At 43.1% G+C, this 19,476-nt stretch overlaps 1 protein-coding gene across 2 annotated transcripts in view; it reads left to right on the top strand.

The window, feature by feature from the left end:
* CHIC1 (cysteine rich hydrophobic domain 1) overlaps nucleotides 1–19,032 on the top strand; it is a 45,027-nt gene extending 25,995 nt beyond the window's left edge. The window contains exons 3-6 of one of the 2 annotated variants that reach the window (XM_027875847.1): nucleotides 3,180–3,335; nucleotides 10,803–10,859; nucleotides 13,427–13,486; nucleotides 15,235–19,032. In XM_027875847.1, the coding sequence (XP_027731648.1) occupies nucleotides 3,180–3,335; nucleotides 10,803–10,859; nucleotides 13,427–13,486; nucleotides 15,235–15,285 (324 nt within the window). In that variant the 3' untranslated portion in view covers nucleotides 15,286–19,032. The remainder of the gene's footprint in view (nucleotides 1–3,179; nucleotides 3,336–10,802; nucleotides 10,860–13,426; nucleotides 13,487–15,234) is intronic. The other variant, XM_027875857.1, reaches the window with a different exon arrangement.
* The last annotated feature ends 444 nt before the right edge of the window (nucleotides 19,033–19,476 follow it).

The following is a 19,476-nucleotide window of genomic DNA, read 5'->3' as shown; positions in this document are numbered from 1 at the left end:
TTGTTCTCTTCTCAGGAGAGAAGAGTGGTTGGAAGCCTCGATGTTTCTATCATTTTGTGCCCTGCAAAACACTTTTCCCATACCTAACTGTTGGGTTTTCTCACTCCTCTAGGGTAGATAAGATGGATGCTCAGATACTTACTTCAGAGACTCTTGTTTCTTAAAGTGAATCTTGGAATAATGAAGTGATTTGCCCATAGTCACCCAGCTAGTTAATGATAGGTTGAGGATGACAATGCAGATCTTTTGACTCCTCCCTAGTCCACTGCTTTCCCCTTGTGACAGTCGTGCTTCCCACATAGAGAAGACCTTTTTATGTACTTGAAATATTAAATACCCTCTAAACATTTTCTTCTTCAAGCTGTGTAAATCCATTTTCTTTCTTGGAGACTGTCAGTGTATTTTGCCTTACAACAAACTGAAAACACATGATGCAATCTAAGTCTCATCATGACTGTCTGGGTTCCTAAAAGCTGTGCTGACAGAGCATAGACTTGATTGTATTCTGACAAGGGAGAAAAGTAGAAAGCCTGGGGAATGGGTTGCTTGGCCAGCCAAAGGTTGGAGATGCCCAGCAGCAGAGGCTGCTCATCAGGGGATGGCTTCCCCCTGGAGAGCGAGATGGGTGGGGTGGGGGGAAATTCATGAAGACCAGAGTCGAAGGCATGGCAGAAGTATCCACACCATTGAAAGCACAGCTCTTTTTAAGTAAGTACAATTCAAGTAAGTAGAGTGTTTTCTGATCACCATAATATTACTTAAAATAAAAATGTTACCAAGATTGGTTTTATCTTAGATTTTGACTGTACTTGCTAATTAGTACCTAGAGTGTTAAAATCACTGCAAGCTGGTTCCAATTTATATTAGATTACAGGTCTTCAGCTGGTCTATCACTTGTATAAATTAAATTGTGTCTTTGTGTGTGTGTATGTATAAACAATTTTAGATTTTGTGTCATATAAAAAAATTTGTACTTTCATGAACCTTTTTTAAAAATTTATTTTGGAGGCAATGGGGGTTAAGTGACTTGCCCAGGGTCACATAGCTAGCTAGTAAGTGTCTCAGGCTGGATTTGAGCTCAAGTCCTCCTGATTCCAGAGCTGGTGCTCTATCCACTTCGCCACCTAGCAGCCCCCAAACCTTATTTTTTTAATGGACATTTAAACTAAATGTTGTTAAGACATTTAGCTCTGCAAATGTTGCTGAAAATCCTAAGGATATCTCTCTTTTGAAATTTCCTCTGCAAATAAAGCTTCAAGCTCTTACCTGTCACAACAGTAGGCAGTTGATTCAATGGGCAGTGTGCCAAATTATAGTCAAAGCAATTAAGCAAATTGGTTATTATGAACTAGTCGAAGATGTGTCTGATTATTTATATACTTAATATCCTAGATTGCCCCACAACAGCAAATGATGGCACTGGGTTCTATGGCAATTATCTGCCTCTGCCATCCTCTTGATTCATACTGGGCCCAAAATCTTGATGCTTAATGATGGAAATGGAGCAAGTGGTGTGACAGTGTTTTGAAGGCCAGTAAATCCCTTTTGATGCCAAAATTACCTTTTTTGATTTGTATGTATTTTTGTGCCTTTCCTTTTCCAAAGGCATCATTTCACCACTTGTTCATTTCACAGCTTGGCATGGGATTTTTTGGGCCCCAAACTCACAAAGACGGACAAGTTGACCCTGAAAGGGAATTGGTTCTCAAGTCCGGAATAAAGATTTCACTTTGAGGTGCATGGCTTTCAGCATACCACTAACTTGCATAAATGTGAGGTTACATTTTCCATGCAAATCTAATGAAACCTGTAGTACCTACCACTTTTGAATTGCTTCTGTTATTTTCAGTGGTGAGACCCCAGAGGTTATTTGCAAGAAGGGAAGAGGAGAAAGAATGATTAGAGAAATTTGAGGCCCAGGAATTTGAAACCATTTTGTGGTTCATAAGCTGTAGCTCTTAGATCTAGTCTAACCCACTCATTTTACAGGAGAGGAAACTGAGGCCCACAGAGGGCAGGTAACAGGTTCATTTGGCCAGCCTTCAAACCTGGTTCCCCGAGTTCTGGATTCAGTATCCTTTACCACTCTGCTCCTATCCAGACCCAAAGCAGCAGCTTCTCATGTTACATATTAACAAAACATGCATGAATTTAATCCTCGGCAAATGCTCGGCACTGTTTGCTTGGCATGTCAAAGGTTTTCTGGGGGGAGAAAATGTTTCCTAGGAGCACCTTGTTTTTGAGACAGCTTATGAACAACACTAATAATAATTCTAGCCAGAATCTATGTAACACATTTTACAAGGCACTGTATTCTTCTGAATTAATCTCATTTGATTATCAAAACAACCCTAAGAGGTAGGCAGGTAACTGTAATCTACATTTTAGAGATGAGAAAATTGACAGCTGTTTATAGGGTACTGTAAGCTTTGTTAGGTTCCCACAGAAAATTTTGCCTGTAGTTTAATATTTATCAGTGATGTCTGTGTTCTGGCCTTTAAACACGTTCACCTTTCAGTTTGAAAAGAGGTAACATGCCTCAGTTTCCACCTCTGCAAAATGAAGAGGTTGCTGGACTTCACATTTGAGGTCTTTTCCAGCTTGGAATATGTAACCCTCTGGCCCTGTGGTTGGGCCTCAGCATTCCCTGTTCAGTAATAGAGTGAAGCTTTGAGCCCAGTCTTAATCTCAGGTTCAGTTTTCTTTCCTTTCTGTCAGACTGCCTCTCCCCCTGAATTTTGAGAGACCACCAAAAGCTTGATTTTTTTTTCAGTTATTACTCCTGTTCCTTTGGCAGTGTCTGGCATATTGAATTAGAATCAATGAATGCTGCAAAAAAAGATTCTTATTTGTGTGGACAAATGGTAAGAAAACAGGCATATGTGCCCATTTCCTGGGATCTGAAGGGGGTTATTTAATATTATTGTTTACTATAAATATCACTAATGGTTACTTTTCTTCTGCTGGCTTGCTTTTCATTCCTCCATTATTGGAAGAGTTGACTAACTTCTGTGGAAATGGCCTTAGATCCTTTTACTTTTTAACATCCTCTAAGCATCTTGTTTGTAATTATATGGGAGATGGAAGAGGACACTAGACACATTTGTTTTGCATGTGATTAAAATAATCGTGCTGAGCCTTCCAGTGCAAATCACTCAAGAGCTTTGCTTCTCTTGCAGGTGGCCCCAGAAGAATTCAAGACCAGTATTGGCCGTGTGAACGGATGCTTACAGAAGAACCTTCCGGTCAGCATTAAGTGGCTGCTGTGTGGATGCCTGTGTTGCTGCTGCACCCTGGGGTGCAGCCTGTGGCCTGTGGTTTGTCTTAACAAAAGAGTGAGTACAACTTGTTACAGCAGAGGTATGTGTCTACCTTTGGGGCCCTCTTGCCCCTCATTTTTTAAACCCAAAGGGAATAAGCAGTACAGTCATTCCTTGGACACAGCTGTGGTTTCCCTAAAGCACTCTCCCACCAGTCTGAGACTCAGTAGGGCTTCTGTGAGTTATCAGTCTCTGCAGTTATTCAAAACAAGTGAACAAACATTTATCAAGTTTCTATTCTGTACTGGGCACTGGGGATCCAAAGACAAATGAACTAGCCTCTGCCTTCAGGGAGATTCCAGTCTACTAGGGGATGTCAGATGTGCACAGAAACATAAATACAAAATAATGCCAAGAGGAAGAGAACACTAACAGCTGGGGGCCGTTGGGGAAGGCCTCCCCTAGGAGGTGGCACCCCAGCTGAGCCCTGAGGTGGAAGCAAGGAGTGAGTGTACTCCAGACGTGGCCAAAGTGTGGGCCCAAGGTGAAGGAATGGAATGTGGCCTGGGGAGATAGGCTTAGTTCAGGGGTGGGGAGCCTGTGGCCTTGAGGCCACATGTGGCCACACGTAGCCTCAGGTTCCCCACCCCTGGGCTAGTTTAACTATAATGTCAGAGTGTGGAAGGGAAATAATAGGAAGTAAGTTACTCACGGTATGTTGGAGTCAGATGGTAGAGGGTTTGAAATGCTCAGTTAAAGAGTTTTTAATCCTAGGTGCAATCAAAGGGGTTTAGACCTGGAAGAGTCCTTAGAGATCAACCATTCTCATCCCCACCCCTTTTTTTTTTTATTTTTGGTGAGGCAATCAGGGTTAAGTGACATGCCTAGGGTCACACAGCTCATTAAGTGTCAAGTGTTTGAGGCCAGATTTGAACTCAGGTCCTCCTGACTCCAGGGCTGGTGCTCTATCCACTGCGCCACCTAGCTGCCCCCATCCCCTTTTCCAGATGAAAAAAATCAGGCCCAGAGGGGAAATGACTTGGCCATGATCACACAGATGGCAGACAGCTAGAAAGTGAAGTCAAATTTACCTACTTTGGTTTGCTGAATTCAGTCTATTCTGTTTTCTAAAAATTGGGAAATATGTACCCTTTCCCAGGTCTGTGATCCCTCTGCTGTTCTCCATGATGGTTTCTAGATCTGTGAGAATGGCTTAGGGCAGCTAGGTGGCTCAGTGGATAAAGTGTGGGGCCTGGAGTCAGGAAGACCTCTTCATGAGTTCAAATCCGGCCTCAGACATTCCTAGCTGTATGATCCTGGGCAGTCACTTCATCTTTTTTGCCTCAGTTTCCTCATCTGTGAAATGAGCTGTAGAAAGAAATGGAAAGCCACTCCATTATCCCTTCCAAGAAAACCCCAAATGGGGTCATGGAGAGTTGGGCCTGACTGAAACGACTAGACAGCAACCACAAGAAGAGTGACTTAGCAGTCATGTTGTTTGGTTCTTTCAGTGCTCTGAGACTTACTCCCAGGGTATGGCCTGCTGACAAGAGACATGTTCACTTATTCTTTTCTTACGTAGCTTGGCCTTCATCTCTTGACTCGCCATTGTTTTCTTGTCCTCTCCAATCCAAAAATCGTTCTTGACAGAGAAAAGTGTCCACATAAGAATGGAGCCTTTTCTTGGTCCTAGCCCTGCTCTGAGCCTGTCTTCCAGAGGGCAAGGAATGTCATTGGTATAGGAAGCTTTCTCTACCAATGCAGCTTGGCACTTTCTCTGCCACTTAGAATCTCACAGTGGCACCTAATGCCCTGAGGGGTTACTTAGCTAGTGTGTGTCACAAGAGGGACTTGAACCCAGGCCTTCCTGACTTCGAGGCCAGCTGTGCCACACCTCCTTGTATATACCTCCCCGTCTAATTGCCAGGAATGGGTAGTAGTAGTCATCTGTTTTAACAAACTTTGGAGACTCGCTTCTGTTCTGGATGCACACCCCAGGAAGAGAAATCTCTCTCTCATCAGATAAGCAGAGAATCACCGACCACCATTGCTTAGTTCTTTCTCCCCTGGCCCTTTGTGGGAGAGCTTTCAGCTGAGCTCCACAGCATCTCTCCTTGAAGGACAAGTAGCCACTTCCACCCAGACTCCCTTGGGGAAAAGCGGGGGCTCTTTTGCCAGTCTCCTGGTGTTCTGTAGACCTCTTTCCCTCCTTCTCTATGTCATATTCTTTTACGCTCCAGCCTTCGGACACTTCAGAGCCTTTTTCTTGGTTTTCACTTTGAAGCTCTTTAGTTTCTTAAAAGAATATTCCATTGTCCCTGAGATCCAGCTGCTCTTTGGGCAGGAATCACAATTCCTAGGCTGTGGCAGAAGGATAAACACACTGACTCCCTGGGGCTTTCTAAAACTTTGCCCATTGCTCCCTACTTTCTACCAATGGTAGTCCAAGTTAAACATACTTGGGCCTTCTCTCTTAACCTGCAGCATAAATGTCCTAATACATGAACTTAAGTACTTAGTGATTTCAAATAGAAAGGCTCTTAGGATCATATATGCTATTGCTTTTGTTCATTAACATGCATAAATGAATTTCTTGTATTGAGTAACTAAGATTTTATTAAGGACGCGACTCCCCTTTAATATGTGGCTCCTGCTGAAAGTCTGTTGCTAGCTTTCTCGACTGGCAGCAAGCCTGGGCTGGGCCTTTTCATAAATCTACAATCTGAGGCAGCATGATGCCTTGGAAAGGGCACGAGATTGGAAGTCTGAGGATTTTGCCGAGAATTCTGGCTCCTCCACAGACTGCCTGGCTGACGTTTGCCAATTCCCTTGTCCTCTTAGTTTCCTTATCTGCACAGTGAGGGGTTTGGACTGCATGGTCTGTAAGGGTCCTTCCAGCTCTGAGTCAATTAGCCTGTGATTATTGCCTGAATTCAGACATTTTAGATTACTCAAAAGAACAATTGTGATTGTAGATCTGTTTCTAGACCTAGTCACGTCACCTATTCTTAACTTGTCTTCATTTATCATGACTAAGTTTTAGAGAGGGAGGGAGGGATAGAAGGAGAGAAAGAGAGAGATAGAGAGAGAGACTGACAGAGAGAATGGATGTGTGTGTGTGTGTACACATGCAGATGGAGGAAATTGACTGTTAAAGTATAGACAGGCTAGTCTAGCTCTGGTTCTGTTTGCATGTTTGAATTCCAAAAAGAAAGGGAAAAACCCCCCTAGCATCAGCTATACAGAAACAAAAGGTCATAACTTTTTAGTGCGTGGATAACCTCAGAGCCCCCACTTTCCATTTCAGTCTTTAAAATGAGAGACAAGTGGTTCTGCTTGGAGTTAAGTAGACAGTCGTAACATGGTGTGGCCCTGCAGTCATGCCTTACAGAGTACATTTCATCCTTTTGGGCAGAGATAGTCAAAGACTAGAAACTTAGTGCCAGTACCTTTTGTACTGATGAGAGGCGACCTGACCTAGTGAATAAAGGGCTGCAGTCATGGAATCTCTACTCCATCAGTCATCAAGTACTTAATAAGCACCTACTGTGTGCTGGCTGCCAAGAATACAGGGACAAAGAAGGAAACAATTTGTTCTCTCACAAGGAGCGTGTGTGTGTGTGTGTGTGTATATACACACATATATATAGATACTTAAATAATATAAGTATATATACAACGAAGATATAAAGTTAATGTGTATCTCCACACATATGCACCTGTGCACACACAGAGCATTTGAATCCAAGGCGGTTTGGGAGGGAAGACTGTGAAGAGTTGGAAGGCTCAGGAATGACTTCATATAGAAGATGGTCCTTAAGCAACACCTTAAAGAAAGACAGGGACTCAGTGAGCCTGAGGTAAGGAGAGAGGGAGGGAGTGCTTGGAAATGCTGGCTGGAGCATCACAAGTGAAGGAGAGAAAGAAGGTCAGACTGGGGCAGGGGGAGGGGGGACAATGGCCAGTGAGGCCATTTCCTCCCTCTGCCACAAACGTCTTAGGTGACAGGTCCCTTCATTCTCCATGCTCTAGGCAGTTGCCTGGCTTATAAGAGAGTTACTCATTTGTACTGGTGGAGGGAATTTCCACACCCAAAGTTCCCTGCCTGGATGAAGCACAGGTCCAGACCAAAAACAAACCCAGAGACTCTTGTCATCCTAGTTTCCTTCGCCAGCCTTTCTCATCCAGTCTCCCCCTCCCTGGGTTAGCTCCATGAAATACCTCTTCATTATTAATCTCGATATCCCCCAGCTTTGAGCATAGTTCCCTGCACATAATAAATAGCCATCAAGTGACTGAAGGAATAAATTGTCTGTCCCTTTGCTGGGCTTAGAACTGTTGCTGTGTTTATATAGTATAACAAGAGCCAGACAACCTTCCACATAACCTTCCCTGGGGTGTTGTCATTCATTTGATTTAGTTGTATCTGACTCTTTATGACCCCATTTGGGGTTTTCTTGGCAAAGACTTTGGTCTGCCATTTCCTTCTCCAGCTCGTTTGACAGTTGAAGAAACTGAGGCAAACAGGGTCGAGTGACTTGCCCAGGGTCACAGGGTCACACAGCTAGGAAGTGTCTGCAGTCAGATTTGAACTCAGGAAGATGAGACTTCCTGACTCCAGGTTCAGCGCTGTGTCCACTGCACCACCTAGATGCCCCTCAGACAGGTCACTGACTTGCTAAGTGTCAAGGTTGCCATCCAAAGCCAGGCATTCTTCCTTACGGGGCTCTTTGTCCCATGCCACCAGTAACTCTGAATCCCACATGAGTTGACTCCAGCTAGATTGCCTCTGGGAGATTCCCCTACCCATACACAGCTGGCACAGACCTGCCTTTGTCTGTTGGTGTTCCCTCACTGGTTTAGACTGGAAGAGATAATCAGGAGCAGGCCACACCACCTCCACCCCCAGCCCAGTGCCTGGCTGGCACTGGCACTCCTCTGACAGAGCAGAAGTGAGCCAGGGTACTTGGAGTCAGGATGGAGCCTCAGACAAAGGGTTTTGGAGGGTTAGGCCCCACATACTCTGTTTTGGGGGGATGTTTTGGTTGTCAGAGCCAGCTCACACCTGTCATCAGAAACCTTGGGCATATAGAGGATGGTGATATGGAGTATAAGTCACTTCACTTCCTGAAACCTCTCTTTGCTCATCTGTGATTTTGTAAGTAAATTGGGAAATGGGAGCTATTACTTCTTTCAAGATTTCAGGGTTTGTTAACATATTCATCCAACCAATATTTATTAAGTATCTGCTTTGTGCCAAGCACTGGGGGTACAGGGATGAAATTGAGAGAGCCCCTGTCCTCAAGAAATTTACATTCAGTTAGAGATAAAGAGTATATAAGTCAGTTTAAAATAGATGCCACATCAGTACCAAGTTATGTTGGCGGGCAGATGGCTCACAACTGGGGAGCTCAAGAAAGGCCTCCTGGAGGAAGCGATGCTATGGCTGAGCTAGAAAGCTGGGGCTTGTGAGAGGGGCAGGCAAAGAGGCATGACACTGTGGCCCACCAGAGCCAGTAGAGGAAGGAGCAGGCAGGTTAGCAGGGCTGGGGCTCAGTACTGCTGGAGTGGAAGTGATGTGAAATTATGAAAAGTTGTTGGCAGTCAAACTGAGAAAGGTTTGAAGGGCCCCAGAAAACAGTTTGTAGTTTATGCTAGAGACAATGAGGAGTTTCCAGAGCTTCTTTACTGGGGGAGTGACAGAGGCACACGTCTGCTTTAGAAATAGCACTTTGGGAGCTGGGTGGAAGAGAGATCAGAGAGGGGAGAGTGTCAATAGAGGGAGACCAAGGAAGAAGCTAGTACAGCAGTCCAGATGAGAAGTAAGGAAGGCCTGAACTGGGGTGCTTGTGGTATGGGTGGGTGTGAACGATGTGCTGAAGGTCGAATTACTAAGATGACAACTGATTGGCTAGGGTTGAGGTCGTGAGATGGGATGAAGAGGCAGAGACGGTTCTTAGGTTGCAAACCTGGGTAACTGAAAGGATGGTGGTGCCCTCGACAGAAGTAGGGAAGTCTGTACATGTGTCAAGTTTGGGATGTCTACGGGACATCTACTTGTAGCTATCTGATAGTTGGTAATAGGAGTCTGCAGTTCAGGACAGAGACTGGGACTAACTATATAGATCTGGGAATCATCCACCATAGGCATGATTATTGAGCCCACAGGGACCCTAGGAAATCACCAAGAGAAAGGGTATAGAAGAAGAGGCCCCAGAAGAGAGCCTTGGGGGACGTCTACAGTGGGCAGGAGGAGGATGGCGTTCCAGCAAAGGAGACTGACCAAGAAGGAATGACCAGAAAGGAGGAGACTGAAGAGAGAGAGCACTGTTGAAAACCTCCAAGAGCAAAGGGAGTGGCCTGGTGGAAAGAGTGGCCTCTAATGTTAAGTGCTGCAGAGAAGTCATGAAGGCACAAGACTAAGAAAAGACCATCAGGTTTAGTAATGAAGATGTCCTTGGTAACCTTGGATGCTGAAGCCAGAAGCCAGACTGTCGAGGGTTTAGAAGTGAGTAGAAGGAGAGGAAGAGGAAGTGTGGAGTTTGTTCTGGAGGAGAGGTCAACTTGAGGGGATGATAGGGCCAAGTGAAGGCTTTTTCAGGTTGGGGGGACCTGAGCATGTCTATAGGCAGTGGCGAGAGAGAGAGAGAGAGAGAGAGAGAATGAGAATATGAGAGAATGATTGAACAGGCAAGTTCTCCTCTTTGCCATACTGAGCTAAAGAAGGAGAGAGGAGGGAATGATGTCAGGGGCTTTGGAGGTGGATTTAGTGCAGAGGGGATTCTTTGTCAAGTTTTTTCTTTGTTGGACTCGATGGCCCCCGAGGTCCCTCCCAATTAGGAGTTTCTGTGATCCTTTTTTTTTTTTTAAATTCTAGCACTCTCGCCAAATCTCTCCATTTTCCTAAATGGAAATTCAGTGAATTCCCTCATCCGCCACAGACCATTCTTTCCATCGTTCATGTCTTTCCCTCTCACTGTTAGTTTCCCGGTGGCTGTATTTCGCCCACTCCTTTCCACGGATATCCTTAGGCATCATAGCCTTGGCATTGTGCTCCTTCTCAGGTAGGAATCCCTTCTAGAGGAAAACTGGTTAGCTTGGCATGTTATGTACCCATTAGAGATGTAGCCATGTTCAAAGATACATAGATAATCATCTTGGATTGGTTCTTTTTTTTAAAGATTTGTTTGTCAAGCTTGAAACACTTGGTTAAGTTTTTGATTGTCTCAAGAACTAAGTGAGTGCATTTGAGTTCATGATTGACTCATTTGGATGCATTTCTTTTTGAGAAGGTAGCACAGAGCTCTTTCATGGAAATCTGATCTTTCCAATAGCACCAACTATTTTAGCCTGTGTTAGAGTTATCATTTTCCTGACTTAGAAAGTATGGGAGGGGGAAGGGATGATGGGTAATGGGAGGTAATGGGTTCTTATAGATAGAAAACATTAAATAATACGGTTTCCTAGGTAGATTAAAATGTATGTAAACTATATTCTAAAAAGCTATTGGCTCTTTTTTCCTCTCTCTCCCTCCTCCTGTAGACAAGAAGATCAATTCAGAAGTTGTTGGAATGGGAAAATAACAGATTATACCACAAGGTAAGAAATGTTGAATGGGATTTTTAGCCAAAGCATCACTTTCCTGTAAACCCTTACTGGTTCCATTCAAATAAGCTTTTGGTAATTAGATATATTTTTACTCAAACCTGTTTGTAAAGGACTTGCAACTTAACTGCACTGGTGTTGCCCTGTATTTTGCAAAATCGTTACCTCCCAGCCGCCTCATCTATACTCAGGGATGGTGTTGCCATCACCCTCAAATATTCCACTTCCATGTTCATAAACTCTGAAATTCCCTTCTTTGATTATAATCTCTTGTCATTCCACCTTTCTTTCAGCCTTTTAACCTCTAACTCTGTTCTTCAGCCTCACCATGACCTCTTGCCACTCCTTCCCTCAGCCTGCACCGTCTACACTCTTCTCTTTTTCCTATCTTGACCTCTTGGTAAATTCAGTTCCACTTTACAATATCCTCCACACTTGAATCTCTTTCTCCCTTGTCCTGTTGCTGATCACACCTTTCCAAACCCCAATATTGGATTACTCTCACCATCTGCCTCCTTCATTTCTACCTACATGCTGCTAATAGAGCTGAAGAAAATCCCAAATCTATGCTGACTGTGTCCACTACATGGTTTTTTTTAAAATATTGTGATAACAGTATTTCATTACAATTGGTTTCCTTTGTAAAATCCTGTATTTTACTTTATGCATTTGAATACATTATTCTGAAGAGAAGTCCATAGATTTTGCCAGACAAGATCCATGCCACAAAAAAGGTGACACAGAGCTAGTGTCTAAGGCTGTATTTGAACTCAGGTCTTCCTGACTCCAGGCCCAGCTCTCTGTCCACGTTTCTTTTTTTTTCTTATTTTTTCTTTTTTTTAATTAATTTATTTTGATTTATCAACAATCACTTCCATATGCTTTTGAGTTTAAAATTTTTCTCCCCCTTCCTCCCCACCACCCTTCCCAAGCCTCTGATATAGGTTATACATATACATTCCTATTAAACATATTTTCATATTAGTGATGTTGTAAGTAAAAAGTTAGAACCAATAGGAGGAACCACCAGAAAGAGGAAACAAAACACAACAGAAGAAAAAAAAATAGCAAACAGTATGCTTCAATCTGCATTCAAACTCCATAGTTCTTTCTTTGGATGTGGATAGCATTTTCCATCATGAGGCCTTTGAAGATGTTTTAGATCCTTGCATTGCTGAGAAGGGCCAAGTCTATCAATATTAGTCATCTCACAACATGGCTGTTACTGTGTACAATGTTCTCCTGGTTCTGCTCACTTCACTCAGCATCAGACCCTACAAGTCTTTCCAAGTCTGTCCACTTTTCTGTCCAGCCCTGTTCTCTTTCATAATCTCTGGTCTTGAGTCTCCAAGTGCTGCCCCACATAGCCAGTCTGTTTTCAGTCTTGTTTCTACAGTCACAATTTTTCTTCCATATGTCCCATTCTCTCCACTCACACAGCTATCACATCGGTGCATGCTTGTATCACCTTGTGCCTAGACAATTGCAATAGCCTCTATTTGATCTTCCTGCCTCAGATTTCTTCCCATTCCATTCCATCTTTCCCTCAGCTTTCCTAAAATATAGGTCTCACCATGTAAGCTCTCTACTCCTGTTGTTTCCCCCATTAGAATGTTATCGAACTCACCTGGACTGTTTCAGTAACCCCATAATTGGGTTCCCTGCCTCAGGTTTCTCTCCATTCCAGTTCACTTAGTTGCCAAAGTGATCAAACCTAAAGCATAGGTTTGATCATGTGAACCCTTCTCCCCCCCCCCAGATTCCAGTGGCTTCCTCTTACCTCCATTTGATACTCAAAGCGCTTCACAACCTGGCCCCTTGCTACCTTTCCAGTTTTCTTATCCTTTCCTCTCCTCTGTGCACTGTGTAGTCCAGCTACACTGGCCTTGCCATTCCTCAAACACGACGTTTCGTCTCTTCCCTTTGTGTGTTTGTTCTGGCTGCCCCCCACACTGGAACGGTCTCCTCCTCACTTCTGCCTCTCCAGTCCCACCTTTACAGTCAGCCTTTTCCACTCCTCCCCACTACTAGTGCCTTCCCTCTAAGCACACTGTATTTATCTTGTTATGTACATGGCTGTTTGTGTATGGCCTCCTCCACTGGACTCTGAGCTCTTTGATGCCAAGGGCCTGTGGCTTTTTGCCTTTCTTAACCTCAGTGTTTAGCCCAGGGCCTGGAATGTGGCAAATGCTTAACAAACGTTTCTCGATTGACTAGAAGGGAGGCCATTCGAGTGGTGTTGGAATGGACGGGGAGGAAGCCAGTGGTTTATTTGGGTGGTGGGACCACAGGGGACAAGAGCACAGCTGTAGAGTCAGGAGAGGGTGGGGCCAGTAACTCATTGCAGTAGGGATGGAGAGCGTAAGGAGGGGAGTAGAATGAGTTAAGGATGGCCAGGTAGAATGCCAGATTATGGAGGACCCTGTGAGCTGGGCAGAGGAGTTTTCTCTTTCCTTAGGAAGGACTAGGGAGCCCCTGAGGAGTTTTGAGCAGAGAAGTTACCTGACCAAATCTCTGCAGAAGGAAACTGACATCACCTTTAACGGATTTTCTTTGCCTAGCTTGGTCTGCACTGGAAGTTGAGTAAAAGGAAATGTGAAAGTAGTAACATGGTGGAATGTGTAAGTATGTATAAAAATAGGTTTTTTCTCATTACTTTGAGGGTATCCATTCTAAAATGTATAATTCAGCAGATATTATTGTTGACTCCCCCCATTTCTTTTTACTTTGGTATGCTTACTGTAAACATCAGTCTTCTTTTTAGAGTTATGGGTAATAACATAATTATCCTGAAATCTACAACCAGTTGTTATACCTTAGAAAAGTCTCTGCTGGTACAAACAATGTTGTACCAGTTTAATAATCCACTCGTGAAACATTCACAGGCCATAGCAACAAAGTTGATGTGACGGCAACAGCTGCTGCTGCATGATGCAGAATTTGGGAATGGCATCTTGTGAAAACATGCATGAAAAATACCAGGCAGACTTGGAGTCTTTGTGGAAGGGGCCCTGGCTTCTTCTGGCTACCTAGCTTTGATGAAAGCAGAGGAAAACAGATTGTGAATTGTGTTTTTGACTTGAAGATGGGCTTAAGTGTTCTTAATTCATAAACCACTGATCCCCACATATGGTCAACCTGAGAAACCCTAGTGTCAGTTACATAGAGACAGAAGAGCCATTTAACTACATGTGGAGTATTATGTTTCCTATGTCCAGAACAGCAAATTGCTTTCCTTCAGTGGATGTTTTAATAAAAATCTATTTTTATGAGGACTTTCAAGTTGAATTATGAAAAGGTGTGGTGGAGAAAAAAGGACCACTAGCCCCAAAGTCTGAAGTCCCTGAGTTTGGGTGCCCTTTCTGCAGTTGCTAGCTATTGTCACCTTGGACGTTTTACTTCTCTGGGCCCCACCAGTTCCCTCTGCTGTAGAATTCGGATGTTGGACTAGAAGGGATTTTACACCTTTTTTCTGCTATGGTCCCCTTGGGAAGCCTGTGGACCCCTTCTCAGAATTCAGGTTTTATATGCAAAAAATAAAATACATGGGATCACAAAGCAAACCAATTCTATTAGAGTACAGTTTTTGGAATATTAAAATAAAAGTTTACTCACTTCAGGTTAAAAATCCCTGTGCTAAATGGTCTCTGAAGTTCCTTTCAAGCTCTTAAGAATTCTGTAATCTCTCTTTCGAGCCCTTTTGAGCCAAAAAACACCCACAATCACAAATTCAAAATTCACTGTTGGATGAGACCTAGGATCACAGCTGTGATATAAACAGCTCCCCAGTGGAGTATCTTGCCTTGTCGAATATCATATCTCCTGTTCAGATTTGGGATCGGTCCATTTGAGTCTTCATTTAAGAAACGACTCAGATTCATCCAACCAGTCTTCCCTGTAAAAAGCATGTTTTTCTCCTGTCGATACTGAACCCCTCTGTAGTGCCTGCCCCCCCAAAAGAGCAGCGATAATGTTAAAGATGTTGTTTTGATGAATATAAACAAACATCTACTTAGACAATTAAGACTTTTAGTATTGACAGTATTACAGAGGGTTTGATTTGTGAGGGGCCCGAGAAACTGACTAGTTCAGCCAGCCCCCTCATTTTACAGGTGAGAAAACTGTGGTCTGGAGAGGTGGGGGGAACGATTTAGCTATGTGCCTTGCCATTGTATCATATGTAACCTAAAGGGACGATCATTTTACTCTTTAGAGACAAACTTATTTGTGAGAGACTGTTTTGAATAGACTTGGGCTTGCCTTGTGTTTATTACTGAGTCCAAAGTATGCTCCCACAGCAAGTGAGGATAGATGTCAATGTTTAAATGGAATAATTTTCTCACTGTGTTCTTTTTTGGTTGTTTTGCAGGTAATCCTAATAGAATTCCTACCAAAGTATCCCATATTCCGACCCGACTAAAGCATCATAATCCAATCACTTTCACATTACCTGTCATTTTCTACCCTTAGTGCCTTGTTAGATGATTTTGGAAAGGAGATGGTCTATTTTGTTGTGTTCAGAATGTTATAATGCTAGCTAGAATAGTCTCCTTACTCAGTTATTTTTGTTGGTTTAAGAAGAAAGCAATTTGCACATTTTTTTCCCCTGTTAAATGAGGTTTGTGTTTTCCACTCAGAGTTTTTAACGTGAACAATAGTTTCCACTAAGGATCTAACATCAGTGCTGATTTCAAACAAACAGAGCTTATCCTGAGCATGCTGCCTTTTCATTTGTATAGCCCTTGTCTCTTTCTCAATATGTTTCATTTGTCTAGGACATTCTTTCAAAGCACTGTGTTCCTGTAAACCCTTACAGATAAGCTTTTGGAAACCAGAGCTCATTTTACTGTACCCTGCTTGCAAAGGGCATGCAATCGATAGCACTTTGCAAAATCATCACCTATGTTAGTGAGTTGGCTCCTTAAGCCCTAACTTAGGACTTGTAAATATTGCCTCCTTGCTTAATCTAAACTGTGATATGCCATGGTTTCCAGAATGTAAAACTACTTTTACTGCATTGCCAATGAGTCTGCGTAGATTTGGAAACTATGAATGACATTTGGAAGCATCCTCTTGATTGTATAGACCTGTATATGCCAGCTTATGGCCAAGCCGTAACAAATTGTCTTGGCATTGTTCAGGTGTTAATCTAAGTTGTCTGTTGTAACCAGTAGACTTAAAATGCATAACCGTACTGATGTTCTGCACTGTTCCTGAAACAAAAACCTTAGTTTGGAAAAGTTGGACTACTTGTTTACACACACACACACACACACACACACACACACAGAGAATACACACTTCCCTGTGCCATCCAGGACATTTTGCGGCCCCCTTCTACCTTGCTTTTTTTTCCCCACACAAATTTCTCTGCCCTTAATGACATCAGCCATGTCCCTGCCTCTCTCTTTACCTTTCCCCTGTCAGGAAAAAAGAAGACAAAACCCTAGGTCCTCCCCTATACATTTGGTGCCTCATAACAGTGTCTGGGGGAGTTGGGAAGGCATCATTGTGAGCCACTGACCACTGCTGTCTGGACTTTGGGTGCTCTGCTTAGCCTGAAATGGAGAAGCTACAGTTTAAGATTAGACAGTAGTTGATTCAGAACCGATTGAGGGTCCCAAATCTGTGTTTAAGGGCATTTTTTTCAAACTGCCCCAAACGAGAAATTTGAAAATTATTTGAAACATTTGGATACTAGCAGTAATTCAACGCATGTATTTAGCTAGAGCTCTTTGTAGCTTCTGCATTCTCCATGTCAGGGTACCCAGTTGGGCCCTGGTTAAGTGTGAGAGGAAGGAACCCCGTTCCCTAACTCCTCTAAAGTTTAAAAATGAAATATTAGGAGGCCCAGATCAAATTAATAAGGTTACATAGGGAGATGCACAGTGATAAGGAATGAGCATCTAGAATTGAGCAGCATTGTTTGGTCCATGGTGTTCATGATAGTGGCCATCAGGAGCCCTTTAGGCACAATTTCTGTTAGAGACCATAAAAGGCCAAGATTGTTTCATCCAACTGTCATGTTACAGATATTTTGTTCAGACTCCCTCCTGCCTTTACTTTCAGCTCTATTCTCTTCCCTTTCCCCCTCAAAAAAGCAAAATAAAAATATACTTATGTGTGCCTGCTAATAATTACATGTTTGCCTACTGCAAAATGAGAGGTTCATTTGCCAAGGTAGTAAAGTGGACACCTCTGAAAATTCATCTAACACGTTTTGTTTCCCTGTGGAGGTTAGGGAAAACTGTGGTTTCGTTTCCAACCAGCATCATCCAAATGACGCCTTTTTAGACTGTGACATTTGAATACCAAAAATTGGTTTCCAGCCTAGTGTGAAATTTCTGGTTCTCATTAATATAATAATAGCTGTGGAGTGTTAACCTCACAAGTCTCATTTTCTTTGAGGAACTGAAATTTGGTCAGTCCCTTTGGCTGTCATTTTTATAACCCACATCACCCACCCGCCCCACCTTGGTTTTGTCAGAAGAATGACAGCAAGTTTGGAATTGTTTCCATGAAACATGAAACACGTAAGTGTAGATAACCAGGAGCAGAAGTTATCCAGGGTGAGGGAAGCCTGTGGCAAGGGAGGAGTGAGTGTGGGGTGCAGAGTCTTGTGCTAGCACAGAGAGTTAATTGTGAAAAAGGACTTTGATAGCTTTATAAAAGTAATTCTCATGCTGCCGTTCATTACATTAGAATTGACTCATGGGCTCATCTCATTTTCTTAAGTTATCCAGACACTACCTACCCAGTTTTCTTTCTTGAGATTTCTCTCATTTTTGGGTTTGCTTGTGTTTTCAAATGGTTTTTCTTTGGAGGAGTCAGACAAAAAGTTAGGTGTAGTCGAGCATTTGGAGGATTTTGTTTTCTTTTCAATGACATTGTCACAATGGTTTATTGATAGATGATGACACTGGAGTGCTGTGGTTGCTCATTGCTTCCCCAGACAGAGTTAGAACTCGGTTTTCATTGATTCCACCAGGATCTGTCCTTTGGGTTTGTCACATTTTGTGAAAGGTAGGGCCAGACTGAGGGAATTCCAAAGGAATTGCCTGCTCATGCAGCTAGCTGCCCTTTTCACAAAACAGTGCCAGGAGAAAGTTCAAAGTAATGTTTCCTTACCCACAGCCTGGAGATCTTTTTGCCCAAGAGGCCGCAGGATATTTGTCCTTCCCCAAGCTCATCTTTCCTGCCTTCTCTTCTTGCCTTCCTATCACATTTCTTTTTTTCCCCCCAACTCTCTCTCTCTCCTTTCTCCCTTGGACACCCCCTTCCCCACTTTGAGACAGTACACTGTGTGTGCTTCTCTACTCAATGAGACTTATATCTTCAAGGACAGAGAGGGTAGGATGGATGGATGTCCTTGCCCACCCCTCCCTCCCCCAGTCCTGGGTGGACAGTTTGGTCCAACTGATTATGTTTCGGTTTTGGTAGAAGGGAAACTGTTTATATGGTTTTGCTAGCCAATACAGGCAAGTGTTCATTCATTCCTCGGTTATAGTTCTCCTGGTCAGGGGGTCAGGGGTGCTTCATGCCTCACGTCTCCCATCCTCCCTTCCCTGTGATAGATTAGGATTACAACCATAAGAGTCCACTAGCAGAGGTTGGTGGACCTCTGTTGTGTAAAGGTGTTGTTGGAAAAGTGCCTTGTCTGTCTTGAGTAAAGCTATTAGGCTGAAGTTGGGGGCGGGGGAGAAGCAAAACAAATTGGTCGATAGGACTATATACAAATAGGCTAAAAAAAAGTCACCCTCTTCAAATAGCTATAAACCATCTGACTAGATTATTCTTTTCTTGTTTAAGGTCTGTTCTTTGGGAGGTTTTTTTGAGGGGAAAATTCAGTCATATGGTGAATGTCAGTGTCAGAAAATATTGGCAGTTCACTAATATTTGCCCTCCACTCCCCCGAGGAAGTTTCATTTCCATGTTGCCCCATAAACCAGTGTTCAGGCTAATTCTTGAGCATGGGAAAGTGGCATTGTACCTCCTTTTGGAATAAAGAGAAGCCCTGGGAAATTGAGCCTTGTATGAGTGACCACTGACAAGTCACTTGTAGATACATTGCCCGACTTCAAGCAATAACTCCCACTGTTGTTAGTTGTGATCAGCAATATTTGCTATTTCTACTGAGTTGTGTTTGAAATACTTTTTTTTTTAAGGTTTGAGGGGTATTTTTTTTTGCCCTAATGAAAAAGGCTGTAACATTTGTAGATTTACGAAAATAGTTTTTATTTTTCTCCAATTCTTAACACTTTTATTTTGTTTACAAGTAAAAAAAAAAGCCACTTTAAAAAAAGTAGTCCCTCACTACTTGAGCTTAAAATCATACAAGCTTGTTGTTTTGAGACTGTACTGTATTAACCTGCCTGGGCCAGGTCAGGGAGGCAGAACTTAACTCCCAGCTGGTTAATTGGAGCACTTTGACCTGTGGGGCTATTTTTTAATTCATTTAAGTTTCAGATGTGAGGCCTGAGGGAAAGCCTCTGATGGCCATGCAGGCAGGTGCCTTTTGGCCTTTATCAAGGACTATGCCCAGCTCGGCTGGCTTGGAAGGCTTCATCTCCACAGAGAAGGGAGCGCCTGGTTGGGATCTGTGTTCTGCAGA

The sequence above is a fragment of the Vombatus ursinus genome, unplaced genomic scaffold (assembly GCF_900497805.2).
Source record: "Vombatus ursinus unplaced genomic scaffold, bare-nosed wombat genome assembly UNPS02003882.1, whole genome shotgun sequence".
Lineage (NCBI taxonomy): Eukaryota > Metazoa > Chordata > Mammalia > Diprotodontia > Vombatidae > Vombatus > Vombatus ursinus.
Note: the sequence above shows the minus strand (reverse complement) of the source record. Positions and strands in the feature narration are given on the sequence as shown.